We start from the raw sequence: 22200 nt of genomic DNA on the forward strand, positions 1-22200 counted from the left end.
TAAGCTGCTCTGGGGTTTGGTCTAGTGTCCCTTACTATTTCCTCCTCTTTCACTTCCACTAATTTACTTTTTTTTAATCTCGGCAAAGTATTTTATTTAAATGAATTGGCTTTGGCTCTGAAAGTAGCCTGCTTTGCTTAAATTTCATCCGTGAATCTATTCAGTTATTTTATATTTAATTTCTGTGTCATTTGGACCGCTTGTTTGTTATTAGTATAAGTATGTTTCCGATCCTGTTTTTTTTTTTTCTTCTAATGAGCACATTTTGAGGTGGAAAGCATAAACTATTGGGAACAGGAGGTTTGCCGTGTGCCACGTTAGTGCATAAGGAACAAGGCCATTCATGGAAATGGGACCCGGATCAGGAATTGCTTGAATAATGGACCTGGTGATTATGGGTCCCACTTGTTATTTCACAGTCTGGGCCCAGAAAATCGTGATGGCCACAAACACGGTTGGAGACACCAACTGAAATAGTACCTCGGGGCATGGTATCTTCTGTGTATTGACATATTGTATATGACAGTATTGTATTTTAGACACATGGAAGAATGGCTCTTTTTAGTAGGCTTCCAAAACTAGAAAAGGAAACATTATTCCAGTTCTGCCTCGCAATACCACAGTCAATCACCCACAGTACAGTTCCTAAAAGATGCTAGATGTGCTCTAACTCCCTCTTGGCCTAAAGGTAAAACTGGTTTTTGACTCAATCAAGGACCAGAATTTGCACCTCTTCCTCTCAGCACCACCCCAACTTAATGTCCATTGTTTATGTTGAGAATATTTCATGCAACTTTTCTAAAAACACCAAGCAGTATCAGCAGTAGTGTATTTCTGAGGGATCGCTTTTCTCCGGTTTCCCTTCATCCCTTCATATGTTACTCCTCTCCCGACCAGGCGGGCAACTAGAGCCACATTTCGGGGGGGGGGGGGGGGGGCAACCACGGACAAAGTGGCTGTAGGAAGGAGTGAACACACTACAAAAGCCTCATTTACAACTAAATGGTCTTTTAAAGACCAGTTAAGTACTCGGGTGCGGCTGCAATTAGGTGCTCGCCAGCCCGCAAAGCTGTCTCCGCTCGGGCTGACAGACACGACGGGGGGCTGAAGTCCCGTGAGCCCAATGGGTGTTGCTCGCCTGCTCCCGACCTAGTACATTTTTGCTTATGCACTACGGATCTTACCTCTTGCTTGTCACACATGAATTAACTGGTGGTTATATATTTTCTTTCAATTATAAATACAGTGCATCATTTTAAAGATGTTTTACTTTGAGGTTCGTGCAAACATACAATGTAAATTGACACGGCAATGGTGACGGATGTTGAAACTTTGCAATAATAAGCGTCGTAAGGGCACGTACCAAAGCGCCTGCAAAAAACTCCAAAAACTGCACTTTGCTCCACAACACGGAGGTCAGCGAGAAGGGAGAGTTCAAGACCTCCAGCTACTGCATATCCACTCACTGCTGCAATCACAGGCTTGGAAAACCGCATGCGGGCTGGGCCCTGCAAAGAACCAACACACAATTATAGAAAAAGAAACACAAATCTAGCTTAATTGATGCATAAAACATGTAATGCAGAGACAGTTCAGTGTCCCCCAAATAGTTCACATTAAATTAGTATGTACTCCTTGATTTGAGCTAAGCTTTTACCCAAAGAAGGCAGTCAGCCAGGAAGTTTCTCTATTTGATCATTAGTCTACATATCAGTGCAAGTTATTCTCACCCGTCTATCCCCATATAGTGGCAAATCTGAGCAACTGCAGTGAGGTACCATAACTTTGAGAACAATACTCCCAGTGGATTCTATTGCAAATGAGTGAATTCCGTCTATTAATGATCTGTTCACTCTGCTAAATAGCAAGGATTCTGAGCCTTTCTGATATTAAAAATTCACAAAACCCTAGTTTGTAATTGTGTCAAAGTAATTCTCTCCTCCGCAGCTATTTTTCCCTATCACTCTGATACCATCATAAATATACAAAGATGTGCTTTAACAAGCCACCTTCCTACCCTTACCTTATCCTCAAATATACAGGCACCCACCTGTTAAAAGGAGAGCCTAGCAAGGAGCACAACTGGAAAACCTCATCCAATGAAGGCTGACAATTCAAACAGCAAACACCCGCAATTTACAAACCTAAAATGCACTCTCAATCAATGCTACGTCAGCTCAGGAAGATACATTTGAAATAGCCGTTCTACTAACTTCGCTCAATATTGACCTGCTATTTATCAATTGGACCTTGTTTGCCCCCTTTTACCAACTTCTTTCTACACACTACTACCTAAAGACTATTTTATCTTTCATACACAACAAAAATGGGGAGGCATTTCGGTCAAACGCAAACTGCTGTAAAAGCTCCAGAACAGACTCCCCAACCTTACTTCCTTTGAACAACTGTTTGATGCAAGTAAAACACATAACGTCCTATTGTTTCCACATCATTCAACCACTTGATAGCCACATTGTGTTTTTTCTTAAACAATTTGAAGAACTAATCAAAATGATGGAAAAGTATTTGTTTAGGGAAATTCCAACATCTTATGGAAGATTGTGAAAAAAACTTACAAAAAGACTAAACAACACTCGCTCCCCCCATGACCTGACACAGGCTTTCTCCTAGCCCATTCATAAGAAGGTCAACAGACTTGATTTAATTTTACGCAAACCAAACATCACCTTCCTAAATTACTCTCAGGACATCTACTGGTCCAACCACCTTGTGATTCCCAATACATTCCGCTGAATAGAAATTGTAAAAACAAGTCAATGGAAACCAATGAAAACCTGGGAAAGACCTCTAAAAGAAATTACTATGAATCTCTTTTCAGAAGCTCAGAGCACAGCTCATTTTCCAAACTTACATACTTCTACAACTGAACTCACCAATTTCTATAATGATATAGCCATGAAAATCTTGGACAAACTAACACCACTTAACCCGAACACCATCAAGGAGAAACCCCACACCTTGGTACCCAAAAAATCACAACAAACGCAAATAAATAACAAGAAAACTAGAAAAGATCTGGAGAAGAACAAAGTCCACAGAATCACACAATCTTAGAAATCAAACTATTTCAAAAATACAGTTGAAGAAGTTATATACCGAACAAGATCTCTTTTCGACACCATAAAGCGCTGTCTGAATCCTACGTCTAGCTCGAAACTTCTAAGCTTTGAAGCCAAGGTCAACAAAACTGCAATCATTTTTGTAGTGCAAAATTGATGCAATCCACTTTGAGCTCGCTGAAAAACAAATTCTCCATTTTATGAAATCACAAGAAGAGATGGCCCCCAAACAGTTTGCATTCGAAAAACTTGATACAGGGTTCATCTCACAAATAAGATTCACAAATAAGACTCATAAAAATTCCTAGAGTTTCTACAAGGAACCTATACCTGCTTCTTGGATATAGGAATCCAAAGAAGATGTTTCAACTCTGTGACTCAAAATAGTCAACACCTCCCTGGAAAACAGCATTTTCCCAACATTTTTCAAATCTGACCAAGTCACTCCACACCTGGTCTCAAAAAACAACATTTCGGCCCAAACAACCTTCAGAATCCCAGACAAGTCTCTGAACAACCATTCCTGGGAAAAGAACTGAAAAGGCTGTGGCATCCTAACTCCTCAAACATATTGCAAACTACAAATCCCTAAATCAACCCTAATCTGATTTTCGCTCCACAGTACAACTTTAGAATTCAGCGATATATGTTTGTTTCATTTAGTCCTTTCAGCAGTATTCTGTAATGTACACTAGGCCACCTTTTGATACTTAACTCCTTCCCTGTGTAGCAGTCTAGTGTTTCGCGGATCTCGGCTGAGACCCGGAAACACAACCACACAATGTATCACCTTCTGGCAAGGCGTGGCCAGAAGGCTATAAATAAAGGGGAGGAGGTCGTTCGAGGCTTCCGGTCCCACCTAACTATCGAAGTGTGTGTGTGTCCATGATTATGCCCACAGGCCTTTCTAGCACCTTACCGTTAGCCCCCTCTGAGGTCCTCTCCAGACCCTAACACTGGCGACGAGGGTGGTGCCAAGGCGCGTGAACCCTGGATTCGGCGATCGGAGTGGAGCGGTCGACTGCCTCTGCACGATCTGGGCGCCGCGTGGTGTCCGACGTGGTGCCGCCGAGGGAGCCGTTCATGTGGCTGATGTTCCGGAAGCAGCGTAGGCTGTGCTGCATGAGGGACCGGATTAGTGAGGAACGGCAGTTGGCGAGGAGCGACACGGCCTGGTTGCGTGGTGTGGCCTGGCTGAGGCCCGTCGGCCGCGATCGGCTGCGCGCTCATGCGCAGTACGTCCAAGGCCCTCCCAGCTCTGAAGACGTGCGGTGAAGCCGTGTGCTGGGCGGGAAACAGCGGCGAGGCTCCCCAGGGAGGACGAAGTGTCCAGAGAGGAGGAGAAGAGGCAGGACCGGTGGACAGCTGTGGGTGCCAAATAAACCATCAAGCATTGGCTGCAGCAACAAGAAGAAAAAATAAATTGTTTTGTTGTTGGAAAAGGAAAACGTACATTGCAAGGTGGGGTAATCACACCAGTGAGGTTGAGGAGGAGTAAGAACACACAGCAGAGTGGGAACTGTGAATCTAGTGCAAGCAGGCAGCACAACAAAGAAGGAGCTCAAGGCACAGCACCCAAAGGAAGTAGTTTACACACACAGGACAAGGGGAACAAGTGTAGTAAGAAACGGACATGTCGGTGCAACAAAGCGCAGCAGCTGTGGGTGGGGCGCAACAAGCCGTAGCCCCAGCCCAACAAGTAGCCCCAGCACAACAAGCGGGACAGCCAGGGCCAGGCGCAGTAATTCAACCATTGCCGCATGCCCAGATCAATCCTATTCCTCTATTCAGTGCATTAGCAGATCCAAGCACGGCAGCGCCACGCTGGGGGGTGTGGTTGAGTCGCCGGAACAATTACTTCACGGCAACGAGGGAAAAAGACAATGAAGTGAAGAGGTCCCTATTGCTGCACTTTGGAGGCGATGAACTCTACAAATTATTTCTACATTTGCCTAACACAGGAGCAGCGACAGATTACGATGGCGCAGTCCAAGCGCTGAATGCGCATTTTGACCCACAACTAAATCCCCATTATGAAAGGTTTAAGTTCAGACAATCCCGGCAAAGGGAAGGGGAGACCATGGATGCGTTTCATGCCCGACTAAGGGAACTAATAAGCACATGCCCGGATGATGACCAAGAGAAAGAGGTAATGGCACAATTGATTCAGGGGTGCAAGAACAAACATCTAAGGACACTAATATTGAGGCAACCCCGCATAACGCTGGATGAGATACTAATGCTTGCTCGATCACATGAGCTGTCAGATGCGCGAGCAGCAGCAATGGAATCAGTCATCAACCCGTCAGCAAATTCTGAGGTAACAGTCAAGACAGAAAGAATAGATGCTGTACGGAGCGCCAACCGCGGGAGTAGAGGAAGATGGCCGACCAGGACACAGAGACGCTCACAATGTGGATCCTGCGGATACGAAGAACACAATCGCGATAGCTGCCCTGCACGAGGCAAAACATGTGACAAATGTGGAGGAAACAATCATTTTGCCAGCGTATGCAGAGGAGGAGCAAGAGGAACGTCGCAAGGGCAAAAACCAGAGGGAAGGAAAATGCCAACCAAAGCAGTTCGACGGTTGGCTCTAGAAGATACACGGGATGGGCAATCGGCGAGAGGAAACAGAACACCATCCCGTCACCCAAACCGGCTGGAGGACTCGTCAACAGATGATGAAGACGAATGCTATTATGTATCGTTCGAAAGTGAACTCAAGAGACGGCGCAGGCCACAACCCAAGTGCCCAATCCAAATCGATGGGTCGACGGTGACAGGAGTCATAGACACCGGCGCGACGATCAATGTCATGGGCATCCAGCATTACAAGGCACTAAGACCAAGACCTCACCTAGCACCATCGAAGGCACGAATCTTAACCTATGGCAGCAAGACCCCGTTGCCTGTGAGAGGGAAAATGACGGTGCGGGTGAAAGCCGAAGATCAGGAGCTGACGAAGACCTTCCACGTGATTGATAAAGAAGCAGACCTGCTCGTTGGTAGTCACACGGCGGAAGAACTCAAATTGATTGCGTTTGCACATGCAGTCAAGATGTTCCACACAGAGGAGATCCTTCAACTATTCCCATCACTGTTTCAAGGTCTAGGCACCATCAAGAGGCCACCAGTCAAACTACATATAGACAAAGCCATACCACCAATCGCAATAAGGCATCGGAGAATACCGTTTCATCTTAGGACAGCGGTAGAACAAGAACTAGTCAAACTGGAAGAGCAGGGGGTTATTGAAAAGGTGACGGGACCGAAACCGTGGGTGTCGCCAATGGTGATTGCGGAGAAGCCTCGACAACCTGGAAAAATCCGAATATGCATAGACATGAGAATGCCGAACAAAGTGGTCAAAAGGGAGAGGCATCTCACTCCCACAGTGGATGACATCCTTACAGACTTAAATGGGGCGCAATGGTTTTCCAAGCTGGATCTAAATGCTGGATACCATCAACTGAAACTAGCGGAGGAGAGTTGATACATCACAACGTTCTCCACACATCTTGGCCTACGGAGGTACAAGAGGCTCAGCTTTGGCATCACCTCGGCAGCTGAGATTTTTCAAAACACAATAAAAGAGATTCTGTCGGGACTGAGTGTAGTGTTAAATGTCTGTGACGACATCCTCATCCATGCCAAGACTAGCGAGGAACATCACAAGAGACTAAAGGCAACGCTAAAAAGACTGGCAGAGTTCGGGGTCACGCTGCACAAAGAAAAATGTCAATTCTTTAGGCAGTCAATAGAGTTCTTTGGGTACGTGTTCGGCACAGAAGGAGTCAAAGTGGACCCACGGAAATCAACTGCCATCAAGAATGCTCCAGCCCCGACCACAGCGTCAGAGGTGAGAAGCTTTATGGGAATGGCTCAATACTGTGCCCGATTCATCCCACAATTAGCAACAATAGCTGAGCCGCTGAGAAACTTGACGAAGAAAGAGAACCCATGGCGGTGGTCACCGACAGAAGAAGAAGCTTTCAACAGGATAAAAGCAGCACTGCTGGACAGCACAACAATGGCGTATTTTGATACGGCACGCCAAACTGAAATCTTAGTTGACGCAAGCCCGGTGGGATTAGGGGCGTTGTTGACGCAAGAAGCGGAACCTGGGACATGGGTGCCTTTGGCGTTCGCCAGTAAGGCGCTCACAGCAACGGAGGCCAGATACTCACAGATAGAGAGAGAGGCGTTAGCTGTGAAGTGGGCCTGCAATCATTTCCACTTATACATCACCGGACAACCCTTCAGGATGGTTACGGACCATCAGCCTCTAGTACCTCTGTTCAAAGGTAATGCCCCACATCCACCGCCGAGAATTGAAAGATGGGCCATCCAGGTTCAACACTACCAAATGGACCTAGTCTATAGACCAGGAGCTAAGAACCCGGCGGATTTCCTGTCGCGACATCCCCAGGCAGAAGCAAGTGAATCCCTGGATCAAGAGGCACGGACTGAAGACTATGTCGACATGGTGTCCCAACTCTCGTGTCCCCAAGCCATGGCACTAGAAGAGATTGTGGCTCAGTCTGGAGAAGATGCTGTTATCACCCGGGTTAAAGCGGCAATGGACACAGGGTCGTGGGAGAACTTTCTGCGAAACGTGAGTGACTGGGACGAAGCAGATCGGACGAGGTTGTCCCAGTTTTGGAGAGCACAATGAACTCAGCAGAGCGAACAATGGACTGATACTTCGAGGAACGAGAGTAGTGATCCCACGGACTCTTCAAGATCGAGCAACATCACTTGCTCATGAAGGACATCAGGGAACGAAGAGGATGAAGGCCCGAATGAGGGAAAAGGTGTGGTTTCCTCACATGGACGAAAAAATAGATGTGCTAGTAAGGAACTGTCGAGCGTGCCAACTTACCAGTCTTCCAGAAGCGCCAGCTTCCGTCATAACGGAAGAACTACCCCCAGCGCCATGGTCATGGGTCAGTCTAGACTTTGGGAGTTTCCCCGATGGGAGAGTGACTGTAGTATTGGTGGACAGCTACACGAAATACCCGGTGGTAGAAGTAGCGCAATCTACCAGCTTCACAAATGTACAACCCATACTCAGCAAGATCTTCGCAATGTTTGGCCTCCCACAGGTAGTCAAAACGGACAATGGGCCCCCATTTCAGGGACATTAGTTCAAAGAGTTTCTACAAGGACTAGGAATAACTCACCAGAGGATCACGCCCCAAGGGCCCCAAGCCAACGGGGAGGCTGAAAGATTCATGAGGACAGTGAACAAGACTCTGAGAATTGCACTGGTAGAGGGGTCAGATCCGGAGGCGGCGCTGCAGTTGTTACTGAGGGAATACAGAAGCACTCCCCACAGCACTACCCAAAGATCCCCGTGGTCGCTGATGTTTGCAGGACCACGACGTGACCTGTTACCAACAGCTGAGAATTGGAGCCCTAAACCTTACTCACCAGCTGAATCTCAAGAGAGAAGGAGGAGAACGAATGAAAAGGCAAGCCACAAGCGGCGGGCGCAAGACAGAGTGCTAGTTCCAGGGGATGCGGTGCTGGTGAGAGCAAGGCGGCCCGGAGGAAAATTCAAGACCCCGTATGAAGCTGAGCCATGGACAGTCAAGGCCACAAAAGGGACGGCGGTGACCGCACAGAAGCCGGGGGAAGAAATTACCAGGAATATTTCGTGGTTCAAACGGATTTCATCGAGACAGGAAAACTCAGAGACAGGTGGAGAACCAGTTTCCGAAATCGCCAGTTCACCCGACACCAGGTCTGAGCCCCAAGAGAATGAGGAGATCACTAACACATCCTCGTCTCCCCGGAGGGGAGAGGTTGAACATCTGTTTACCCGAGGGCGGAGCTCTCACAACCTGAGACCGAATCCGAGACCCAGTCGGATACTGGCGGACTTTGAATGGTGACTCTGCAAGGTGGTGATAAAGAAAAGAAAATTGAACACTAACTTGGTAAGGGATGTAGCAGTCTAGTGTTTCGCGGGTCTCGGCTGAGACCCGGAAACACAACCACACAATGTATCACCTTCTGGCCAGGCGTGGCCAGAAGGCTATAAATAAAGGGGAGGAGGTCGCTCGAGGCTTCCGGTCCCACCTAACTATCGAAGTGCGTGTGTGTCCATGATTAAGCCCACAGGCCTTTCTAGCACCTTACCGTTAGCCCCCTCCGAGGTCCTCTCCAGACCCTAACACCCTGCACCGCGAACTCTGCAGCGGCGCGGGGAATAGGGGGTGAGCACGGTGCTTCCGTGATCATGTCGGAACTCTCTGTAACCCAGAACGATTTTCATAGAGTTCCCTTTACAAAATCCTCTAACTTTTCAGTCAGGAAAAGAAAGGTAAACAACACTCTCCAGGATAAAAATAAGCAGCAATTTGTAAGACATAAACTGACATTCTTTGTTTTCGAACACATACCGAAAGCAACACGATTTAGAGGAATCTTTATAGCTCATTCACGTTCTGAATTAACAAAACATCTGTTCTGTCAGTTGGCCCTAAAAATAGCTCCACCTGATAAAATCTGACTCATCATAGAAAGTGGTCTTATGTTAAGTCATAAGCAGCGCTTTGGAAAGGAAGGTTGAATAAGGCATTTCAAAGCCTTTGAAGAGTTGAAATGCAAATTGAAGGCCCTGGCACATTAGGATATTCCTGGAGTTTATTTGATTTTGAAATAGCAAACATATAAATTGGCTCAGCAGGTAACCGTAACATACCTCATAACAAGTTGTATTCATTGAGCTTTTAAGGCATTTCAATCACAAACTTTGACAGTGCACATTTGTGGACTGATAAATGTGGATTTTGTTGGGACATTCTAAGAAACATTTCCCAAACAATGTGAACTTGATGACTACGAAGTTCATAATTTTTCTATACATATCATCAACAAGATTAACATGCAGAACAAGTGTTTCAACCCAACTTCATACAGTGCCACATCTGGGATTGTGTTGAATGCGACCCAAAAAAACCCTACCTTCTTTTCAGTATTCATTGGCAAATAATCATATAAAATTGCACACAAAACTCCAGATCTGCAAGTCCTATTGTTCAAAGTGATGTGTGGGAAAAGTATGTTTGAAGTGACTGAAAAGTTAGCTATGCTTTAGGCATAGTAGTTGAATGAATTTAAAAAAATGTGCGATAAACAATGAATATTTCAATGTGAATTGAGAATGAATCTGTAGATTCTCTCAAATGAGGAATGTTCAGAGCAAAGTTGGTTCAAGAAATCAGGAGCACCTTTTGGAGCCCCTGAAAGCACACTTTGTAATTGTTCATTTACCTCCAGTGCTTAGAAATATATAGAAACACATTTTCATAAAACTATAATAATCGTTTGTGTATTTGCAATGGATTGCTCAAAGCTGCCTCCGATTCATTCTACTTGTCAGATAAGGAGTGGGACAAATGCCAGTTTGGAATCCTTGACTATCTCCCCTGAAAGGCAGATTTGCGAATGACCTGTCCCAAAAAGCCACCAGTGATTTATTTATTTATTTATTTTTAGAGTTTTCTATAGCGCGAACTTGAACCGATTAGGTTATCAGAGCGCTTTACATAGCACCAGTTCCGTTACATGTTATCACAGCAGTTTACATAGAATCAGTTACGTTGCACATTTCAGGATCTTGAACCCATTAGGTTATCAACGCGCTTTACATAAGACAGCATTCGATGTCCAGTGCCCTCCTCCGCCGTGTAGCGGGGGACCACTTCCAGCCCTCCGACGTCGTCGAGCTGTTGGGACTAGGCTCCTGGAATTTCAGCTGCCCCTTTACAACTAATTAGTTTGAAGTCATGACAGAAATCTCAATCCCAGCATCTCAATCGGTGCATTACAGGTAAAAACAGGCTATAGGACCACTACGTAAGACCAAATAGAGTAAACTGTGGGCACCCCGGAATATATGAGGAAGCAGTCGGTGCGTTACAGGTAAGAAACAATTTACATAATCTTCATGATCTTTCTTTAATGAGCAAAGTCACACACTATAAGTAAGCTAGGTCTCAAGACATATCCCATTATGATAGAATAGGCAATTTGGCCAGGATTTGACCAAGCACCCCTTTTGTTTCATTAGCATTACAAAAGCACAGTGGCACATTTGTAGTTGACTTACTTTTTTGAGAAATCCAAATTTCAATAATTCTGGCACAAATGTGACAAATTTGAGGGAGATCAGTGAAATGGTTCAAAAGTTATAAGGTGGATCCCAAACTTCTCTTTTCCGTTCCATTAAAATTAGATTGTCTATAGGAGATCATTTGACCACAAGCAACTCCAAAATTGGCGGAAACGTGGCCACCAAATTTTCTAGCGAAATGTTTTTTTTTAGTCATTCTGTGCCTTTTTTCATTGGGGAATATCTGTTCAGAAGTTTTGGATTTAAATAAGCCAAAAAAAGGAGTTCTATAGTGCAGGTCCAAATATGCATATCTTTCAAAAAACTTTATTAAAACCTTAAGGAACAGAAGTTTGTGAACTAAAAATTAAAGGTAGGACTAAAATCACAGTGAAATTGGTTTCTGTGTCGCAGGGTTGTCACAGTTGGCATGGGCAATACACGGGCACAAATACAACCTAGTAACATGTACCCAGGTAAATATGACTTCTCAATAGGACATATATGGAGTTTCATCTTGCACAAAACACCTTCAACCGTTGCAGTGTCCACAAACAAATTGTGAAAACACATACAAGGGACCGTCAAAACATATACCCAACATGGCATGGACAAAGGCCTAGTAGATCATGAAATACAAATGCCCCTAACACAAGGATGTATGCAGTTTTAATTTGCAGCAAAGAACTGTGTACTAATTTAAATGTTTGCGAACACCTAAGGAAACAGACACACAGAGCACACCACAGGCCATTGTGTTCAAAGATCATTCCATATCAGGTTAATAATCAGAGTATAATTCGAAACACTTGCAACGCCATGACGCTCCAATTCCAATCGCACAGCCAAACGCAATAATTGCACAATTCCTCTTATGTTTTAGTCCATATTTATTCCAGTTTATCCTTAGTTGACCAAACTTTACTTCACAGTACACGAATAGACTGATAACCGTCCCAATTTTTCAAATGAAACAATTATGCCCATTCGGGCCTTTTACTGCTTCACGTAGGTACATACAGTTCATGTTAGGCAGCTCTGATTTTTACAGAATCCAATGCATTTCGGTACTTTTTTTGCCCTTCGTCAGGGATAGCTGTCAAGTTATCCCAAAAACGTCTCAATCTTACTTAAAGTAAGATTGAGACTTTTTTTTAAAATAGACCAGAAAGGGAAACATAGGTTGATTCTGGGCTACGAGCGAGATCCACATTCACCCCAAGTTTAGGCATGGTGGGAGAGAATATAGAAATTTTTGAAGCCATGGTCAAGATGGAGGTGGGACATCTTTTAACAGAGAACCACTTCCAATCTCAAAATGTATCCAAACCTCACAAAGAAGCCATTGACTCCCTCACCAAGGACTGTACCATTACTATAAAAGCAGCAGACAAGGGAGGCGAGTAGTAGTTTTTGATACTCTTGATTATGATGAAAGAGTGATGAGTCTCCTCTCCAACGATGAACACTACCAAAAGGCCACTTAAAAAGTTAGGTACTAACTATGTTAGAGACAGCAAGAAATAATGAAATCATCACAGGAGATGAATTCAAATTTCTTAATAACCAAAATAGTAAAATCCCAGCATTCTACGGACTACCTAAAGTACACAAAAACCTAGATAACCCCCCTCTAAGGCCAATAGTGGCATCTATTGATTCATTGCTGGAACCTCTTAGCCAGTTTGCAGATAGATTCCTCAAACCAATAGTGAAGAGACAGACATCCTACATTAAAGACACTACCGACATGATTGCCAAGATTGAAGGTATACAATTTATTTAAAACAATGAATACATGGTGATCCTCGATATCGAGGCGTTATATTCAAACATTCCTCAAATAGACACCATTGAGGTGATTAGAAACACCTTAGAAGAGGTAGAGATTGTGGGAGCTGAGAAGATCTTTATCCTAGACTGTGTATCGAAGGTCCTTTTGAACAATATTTTTTTATTCAAACAAGACCTATATTTACAGCGGAAAGGGACCAGCATGGGAGCAACTTGCGCACAGAGTCTAACCTGTATATATGTAAGCTCCTTTGAGGAGCGACATATATATAATGAAATGAGTCAATTTTTTGAAAATATAAAAAATTGGGCACGTTTGATAGATGCTATTTTCTTCATATGGACGGGACCCGAAAAAAGACTAACTGAATTTTTAGAATGGATAAACCTGGGAGACAAACATTTTAAATTTACAGGTGACTATAGCAACAACAAAGTGAACTTTTTAGACATCAGTATCAAACATGATAACAGACAATTGGCAGTAGAACTATTCACCAAGGAAACAGATAGGAACACATTACTACACTATAGCAGTTATCACCCCAGGAGCCAAAAAGGATAATATTCCCTTTGGGGAGTTTCTTCGCTTACGAAGAAACTGTACCACCCTAGAAGATTTCTACAAACATTCTGAGAAAACGAAAGAAAAATTCAGAAATAGAGGTTACCCTAAGAGACTCATTACCACTCTTTCAAGAGAGCTAGATTTTATAATAGAGAATCCCTTCTAGAAGGCAAAAAATCACAGGAAATGGAAGAAAAGATGGTGATGGCCAGCCAATTCTCCAACATCAGTAATAAGGTTAAAATTATCATTAACCATAACTGGAAGATACTGAATGAGGGAGAGATGAACAAACTACCCAAACCCATGTTCGCATATAATAAAAATAAAAATGTACGTAACTCTTTAGTGCACACATATAGAGAAGACACAGTAGAACATCAACAAACTATCCATGGGGACAAGGCAACAGGAAATCACAGATGCGGAAATTGTAGTGTCTGTGATCTCTGCATTAGGAACTACATGCCTCTAGTGGAGATATGAAGTTATGTAGCTTAATAATAGCTTTCAAATCAGCAAAACAATTAATAATGAGCTGAAAATCCAAACTTGAATCAAAGTTGGAATAGCAGGTCGATTAACTAAAAAGGACATATCTAATATGTGTGTTTATTTTCTGATTGCTTCACAGAGTGTATCCCGATGAATAGTAGGAGCACTGACAGCGGGTAAAACCGTGAGTGAACTGAGGAGAGTACTGAATATAGGTATTTTCCTTTCTGTCCTAACGGTGAGGGCACGCCTTAGCGTGCGTGGACCCCCGTAGGACGGTTTTGTTTTTGTATTATAATTATGGTCCTGATGAAAGCTGAGCTTAAATAGCAGTAACCAGCAGAAACATGTTGACCACTTACACCAGGTCACTGGGGTTTTAATAAAAATCTCCAAGTGACTTCACTGTTTTTAATGTGAACAACTGACCCTTTAATAAAGTCTGTTGGGGTACAGCTGTGATCTTTTATTACACTATTCATTTCTCACTGATCACACACATCACGTTCTTTGCACATACCTGCTCCGCTGCACTTGCAGGCATTGAAGCACACAGGGGGGGATAGTCGGCCCCTCCTGTGACGAACCCCATGATGAAGCATGTCACCACTAGGGTGAGTGAGGGTTCTTTTAGAAAATAGTTTTTTCTGCATCCACTTTTCTGTTTTTTGACCGCATATTCTATTAAGTTTAGTCACTGTGTATTTCCCCACTAAGGCATTACGTCGTTTAGAAATTCACAATAGTAGGCGCTCTTTTGTTGTTAATAATTGTGATCTAGGGGTAGGAGAGTAGCCAGTTATACCCTTCCTCTCTGGTTGTATATACATAATAGGCAGCGCACAGCTGCAAGAGTTACTCCGTTGTAGTACCGGAGCATTCTATACAGACAGACATGGAGGACTTGGGTCTTTCTTATAGTAGAGAAGAGGTTGATGCTCTCTTAGGAGATGCGACTCTATTTGCAGACCCCTCTATATCTCAGACTATCTCCCAAACCACGGAGTGGGACAAATTGGACGAATTAAAGAGAAGCCGTATCAGAGCAATCCTACATGGTACGATGTTAAAACATTACTTACTGAAAAATACCGCTCCCAAGGGATTGCTGGTGACGAACGCTCCAAGAATATTTCTGGAGGATGCAGTATTTAGAAAGGAATGGGCGCAAATAGCCTGGCACTGCACCTAAGACTGGGCGATCCTCATAATCAAAACTGCCTTACGACTCTCTGAAGCCATCCAATTAGAGATACAAACCACAGAAGCACATTTTAAAGCAACCCTTACGGGTTATAAAAAAAGATTGGATGATCTGAATAAAGAGCTGAATGATTATAAGGAGAACCTAGCACAGTCCAAGGGCCAGAAGCTTCAGAAAGACCTTAGAAATGGGCATATGAGAAGGTGTATCCTTACTCGACACCTGATTATACTCCCCCGACAAAATCAGGTTACAATTCTGATACTTCTGATGACTCCCAATCCAGTGGCCCTAGCAATGGGAGTGCCAGCAGAAAGAATAGAGGAAGAGGTAGGGGTAGAGGTGTGTTTAATCCAAACTGGCAGACTTACCAACAGAATGGACCTCCTTATTAAAATGATTTCCCTCCTCAACCTCCTTTCCCTCCTATGATGGGTTGGAATCAACAGTTTGGTCATATGCAGCCCCCTTTCTATCAGCCCCCCATGTTCCAACCTCCTTTTTTAGGGAGGGGTCGGGGCACAAGGGGAAAGAGAAAAGGTCCAACCAGGTCCATTGGGACCAGACGGATGCGGTTGGCGACAACACGAGGAGCAAAACCGCGGACCAAAGAGCGGGCCCAAGCAATCAGAGAGTCTAATTACCAACTTGACTAATGTAATCCTAACAGAGGACGAAAACAGAATTTTGGAAAAGGGTGTTGGGTTTGTCCCAACCCCAGGTCTTGACATGTTCAAACTACGTTGTGAACTTACTGATTTCTTTCGAAAATTAAGATTAAAAAGTTTTTTTGAAAAGCAAATGACAGATTCAATGCAGAGGACACAGGGTGACACAAACTTTAGACTTAGGTCTACTTTCAATCCCCCTCCACACAGTGTTCCACCAGAAAGAAAGAAAGAAAGAAATTGAATCTATCGAGACTCTCAGCCCATACAAAAATCAAACAGCTGGTGAATTTAAAGCCATACAAACACTACAGAAAAATTCTGATATAGTGATAAAGAGTGCAGACAAAGGGGGAGGTATTGTCATCCAATACAAGAGCGCTTATGATCAGGAATGCAGACGTTTCTTGGGTAACGAGACCAACTATGTTCTACTAAGAGAGGATCCGTCCGAAAGTTTAAAATCAGAAATAGTAGAACTTGTAATATCAGGGGAACATGAAGGCTTAATTACCAAACAGGAAGCTGATTTCTTGACAGTATCAGAGGGCAAAATTCCATATGTTTATATCCTCCCAAAAACACACAAAGGAATACTACCACCACCAGGGAGACCTATCGTCTCTGGGTTGGGCTCTTTGCTTGAACCTTTGTCCAAGTACTGCGATTTTTTTCTGAGATCGATAGTTGAGGCCACCAGTACTTACATAAAGGACACCAAAAGCTTACTCGCTATATTGGAAACAGTGTGTGGGATTACAATACATCAAGATCCTTTGTGGTTGACTGTGCCACTCTGGCCCTTAAAAGAAACTTTTTTCAGTATGAGGACCAGTTGTATTTGCAAGCCACTGGTACTTCTATGGGCAGCACATTTGCCCCCAGTGTGGCTGGTTTGTATGTCTTTAATTTTGAGAAACTGTACATTTTACCAACTGATAATCCGTTCTTTGACAACATCATTCTATGGCGAAGGTACATAGATGATGTGCTTTTGATTTGGAAAGGGAGCGAAGAGACACTAGTTTCTTTTTTCACACGGATCAATGATTGTGATTCAAATCTTAAATTCACACATGAATATAACGAGTCAACTGTAGTGTTTTTGGATGTTACCATCACGAGGGTTGTTAACGAGTTAAAAACCAAAACCTACTACAAACCCACCAATAAAAATAACTTGTTACATTATACCAGTTTCCATCCTCGACCACTGAGGGAGAATCTGCCGTTTGGGCAGTACCTCCGTATCCGGAGGAACTGCTCTGACGTACAAGACGACAAGGAACAATCAAAAAACTTGACTGCAAAAATGCACAATCGGGGATACCCTGAAAATCTCCTGACAAAAAGTTACAAAAGGGCTCGCAATCAGAACCGTGATTCCCTTTTGGAAGAGAAGCCCCAAGCAGAGGTTAGTGAGGCACCACTTACATGCGTGACTACGTTTCATACAGCTTCAAATGTAGTAAGTCGCAGTATTAACAAACATTGGAGGATTCTCACGCCCAATAATTGCAATTGGGACAAACCTTTGTTCTCGTACAAGAGAGCAAAAAGTCTCAAAGATGCCTTGGTTCATACTCGCCCCCAGAAGACACAAGAACCAGTCAGAAGTGTTTTGAATGCTTGGGGCCTACCACCTGTAGTGGGTCACTACCCTTGTGGTAGTTGCAGTGTGCGTCCATTTACAAGCAGCTCAAAAACCCTACAGTTGGAACCCAATAAGAGCTGGGAGCAAAGAAGCCATACCAATTGTAATACAACGAATGTTGTTTATTTAATAACGTGTCTTGTGGTTTAAAATATGTGGGGATGACGAAAAGGATGGTCAAACTCCGCACATGCAAACATAGGAGTAGCATAAGATGTGGCAAAAGTAATACCAAAATGACCTCACATTTCTTAAACTATAAACACTCCCCCGATAATATCCACTGGACAGTGATTGAACACCTACAACATGGTAATGAGTAAAGATTATTCGAGCAAGAACAGCGATGGGTATACCGTCTAGCATCTCACCAGGTGGGACTCAATGACGATATCCCGTGGGGTAGTGTATTGAGATAACACCCATTAACACACCCCGAATTCTTGCCTGATAATTTCACCCCTCTGCCTCAAAATATATGTATATATTTATAAATATGTTTTTTGACCCATCTACCTCTCTTTTTAGGGTGAGGCCTCCGCCACTGCCGCAGGCAGTGGGAGGAGTCCGATTCCCTCTTGTAAGGGCTCTCAGAAAAGCACTTATAAAATGCCACACATTCCATTCTTTTTTTGCCATCTGGATGGCAATTGGGCCTCGCATGCCTGTCTTTTTAGAAGACAGCACGCAATAGGCCACTTGATGAAGAGTTGGTTCACTTCCTGCATTTTCTGTGCGTGCACGAGCAGCAGAAGGACATATATCTTCAATTATCTCGTCGTCAAGGCCGAGATAATTGAAAACATATGCCTGCAGTGGCGCGCCGCGCGAGGCCGAGGCTTTTTTTTTATGATGTGCGTTCACAGGCAGCTTCGGGGAGGTGCGATTGAAGTGCTATCCAGAGGCATATTGCTGTGTTTACAGGGCCAGCCTGGTTTTATTTGGTAGGCACAGGGAGATTAAGTGATTTGGCCAGAATCACAGGATGTTGATTCGGCCCGAGGCTTGAACCATAGTTTCCCAGCCCCAAAGTGAGACCACATCCTCTCCAAGCGGGGAATCTGAAAAGCAGCCAGAGATTCTATTTAACAGACAGCTCCCTAAACCTCTTGGTTGAGATGCCCCCAGGTGAGGCAAACTTCGTTAGACATAAATTCTGTTCGCATAGAATTATCTATCGTTCAGCAATCACGGAAAGCCTCTTTCTTTTCTAGCCTCTCCGCCGGAAACCTATGAAAAACACGCTTTAGAAACAGCCGAGCACCCCCACCGCTGACTGGATTTATATACTTCTGTAAACATAACTAGTCCTACATATAAACGCGGCGGAACCATTTTCCTATTATGGTTTGTGAGTCGTGGAAGATTAGGAGTCTCTTTTGACGTGAGGCCCATTAGCAAACCGGAGGCCTCTCACTCATTTCTTAATGAAATACGTTTGAATTATATGAATGGGATTTCTGGCTAATGCAATTCACTTATGTCGATTTTCATGAATGGCACTGACGCGAGACATACATGCATGTGTTTTCTAACACCTCCCTTATTTTATCTTTTTGTACAAAGAAGGGGCATATTTACAAGCCATTGCGCCACTTTTCCGTCATTTTTAACATGGGAAAAGTGACGCAAGGGGCTTGTAAATATGCGCCGAAATGTGTATTTTTTTTAACGCAGACAGGTCCGAGATATTGTGCCTGCCAGTCAGACGTGGCATTCCCTTGCAGGGTTCTGCACGTGCCTGTGTCTGTGGTAGTAACAGCTGGCGTGAGAGTGGCGTTTTTACACAGTCTAAGATCATCCCGTCATCGTCTAAAAGGCAATAATTAACTAGGCCATTTAAAGCACTCCTTAGGCACGTTTACCGATAATTGTCGGCTCATCAGCAGGCGCACATGTTTACCTGAAAAAATGTTCGGAGTCAGACCTAATTGAATTGATAAGCCGGCTTCCCTTTGCCACAGCCCAGCCAAAACAACAAAACCAGTCAGACAGCTTCTTCACAACTATGTGCCAGATTACTGTGAGGAAACTGTGATCGAGAGCTGCAGGTGTCCTGCACTGACCAGTAGCGAGGTTACTTTTTAAAGTATGTAATATTGTTTATAAAACGTGGTCATAAAAAACGTACAAATATTTTGATTGAACTGCACGGGTATTGTTAGTATTAAATGGGCGCTCGTCTTCAAAAGTACTCGGTAGCCGGCTTTCATTCTGTTTCTGAGGTTCGGAGGGGCTGCTCTGTTTATTTCTCTGTGAAGGCATACCCCATATTGTTTAAGAAGGCTTCTTGTTTGAGCTTACGTAAATGTGTTGGCTTTTTCTTTCACTTTTTGCTGTTTTCCTTACTCATGGTTGTCAAGGGTTTCCCCATGGCGTGTGAGGCTGCATCCACTTCTGGCTTTTTAGCTAACGAAACGTTGCATCCAGGGCTTTAGGTGGGATTAAAAAACTGGGGGTCTCTCAAAGGGGCGTGGCCAGTGTAACTAGGGGCGTGGCTTTAAACACTTACGATAAAAATCTGTGTTTAGAATAGTGTGCCGCCCGACTTTTATTTTGCTGTTTCTGTCATTGCATGCAGATAGGTGATACAAAAAGTAGCATCATACCTACAGGAAGTCAGGACTATTGGCTTGGTCAATGGTTATTAGTTGCATAAGATAAATAGGCCGCAACTATGGCTTGTATATAATATTGAAAAAGCTTCCACTTAAAGCCCTGGAGACCCTAATGTTGCTGCTCCTGAGTTTTAGTAAGGGAAGGGAAATCCAGAGAGAAAATGACTCTCTTTAAAGGATTTCCCTTCCCCCACAACGCTCACCTGGCATGACCTCATGCTGTAACTTCTCCATTAGTGAGAAGTGAGCAGTGTGAGCAGCGCACATCGATGTACTAGTGAGAAGTGAGCAGTGTGAGCAGCGCACATCGATGTACTAGTGAGAAGTGAGCAGTGTGAGCAGCGCACATCGATGTACTAGTGAGCAGTGTGAGCAGCGCACATCGATGTACTAGTGAGAAGTGAGCAGTGTGAGCAGCGCACATCGATGTACTAGTGAGAAGTGAGCAGTGTGGGCAGCGCACATCGATGTACTTGCTGTCTCGAAACAGGTCTCTATCGGGCTGTTTTGCGCCCTGGCACTTTTTTGCGGACTGCAGTGACAGCAAACTACTGTCACTGCAGTCCGGAAAAAAACCCACAGACGCCTGTGCCAGGGCTCAAAACAGAGCCCGATAGAGACCCGTTTCGAACCCCCTTAAAAAACTGCCGGTGCTCAGACCCCTTCAGACCCGGCCCACTTAAAGCCCTGGTTGCATCCGAGAACGTCTAGTGGGTTTGTTGTAATCGTCATTACAATTATGGCGTTTATATAAAAAAAAAGCGGCATATGTATGACTTTTGTGGGGCAGGGGAGCACATCAAATCACCTTGCTACGTTGCCCTGCATCACAGGGAAAGGGGAGGAGTGTGCCATAATTATCCACTACAGCCCATTCCTGTCCTTTTCAAATAGGGTGGATGAGAGGCAATATACTCATGCAAAACGAAAATAGGTATACAGATAGATACACACAAAGTCGTTGATTGCAGTCTTGAATAATTTATTTCAGTGTGCTCAAATTGGGGAACAGCGTTTACAACGAAACTTTTAGAACACAGTACCTTTACGACACAACCATTACAACGCAAGTCATTACAACGACTTGCGCTGGAGGGCGCTGTAGGATAGGGAATAGCTGTAATTTACTATCCAACACCTTCCCTACTATCCACGGGGACAGGAGTTGGAATAGTAAATTAAACTATTCACTATCCAGCGCCCCCCAACGCAAGTCATTGTAACGACTTGCTTTGTAAAAGTTGCGTCGTATAGGCATGCGTTGTAAAAGCATGCGTTGTAACGACATACATCCGCTCAAATTGCATCAATGTAGACAGCCAATGCGACGTTGCGATTCACTATGAACATCGTGCCAAGACAAAGGGCATCGGTGGTACGTCCAGTGTAGGACAATTGGTAATGAAGAGGCCTACTCGGTACTCAAATGACCGTCTGTGTGTCATGAGTTGGAATATCTCAGGATGAATAATAGTTTGAAAATGGAACAGTAAATTGTCTATTAACGCAGTGTGGCGTGGTGATCCCATGTCCTGCTGGTGACCAAGTCTCTACTGGGAAGTCCTTTTCCCCTGTGCTGGTGTCCTTTTGGCAGCTTAGCGCCAATGCAGGTACCCTTGCACCATGGTACAAGGGTGCCTGCGTTGGTGCATGGCAGCCAATTGTGCGCCAATGCAGGGCAGAGCAAAGGGATCGGTCATATCATTGTAGGTATGATGCAACCCCTTTCTTCCAAAGTGAAGCAGCGCGGTGCAGCCAAATGGCTTGCGGCACCTCACTGCCTTACTTTGTCGTGAAAAAGGCCCTAAGTGTTGTACTGGGATTTACTTTCAAGTGCAAAACAATACTCACACTGTAAAGTAGACCTAAAGTAATCAAAACATCAAGGGGGGAATCCATGGTTTTGCGCCAAAAATCTACTTCTCCTAGAAGCAGAGATAATGTTGGAGAAAAGTTTTCTTTTCTGGATGCATGCCTGACACACCACACAAAGC

At 44.1% G+C, this 22200-nt stretch overlaps 1 protein-coding gene across 3 annotated transcripts in view; it reads right to left on the reverse strand.

Annotated features, from left to right (window-relative positions):
- Positions 1-22200, reverse strand: part of LOC144827567 (enoyl-CoA hydratase EchA19-like) — a 326574-nt gene that overhangs the window by 192519 nt on the left and 111855 nt on the right. For all 3 annotated transcript variants that reach the window (XM_078685825.1, XM_078685826.1, XM_078685824.1), the window contains one exon: positions 1364-1508. In XM_078685825.1, the coding sequence (XP_078541951.1) occupies positions 1364-1508 (145 nt within the window). The remainder of the gene's footprint in view (positions 1-1363; positions 1509-22200) is intronic.

The sequence above is a fragment of the Lissotriton helveticus genome, chromosome 4_1, assembly GCF_964261635.1.
Source record: "Lissotriton helveticus chromosome 4_1, aLisHel1.1, whole genome shotgun sequence".
Lineage (NCBI taxonomy): Eukaryota > Metazoa > Chordata > Amphibia > Caudata > Salamandridae > Lissotriton > Lissotriton helveticus.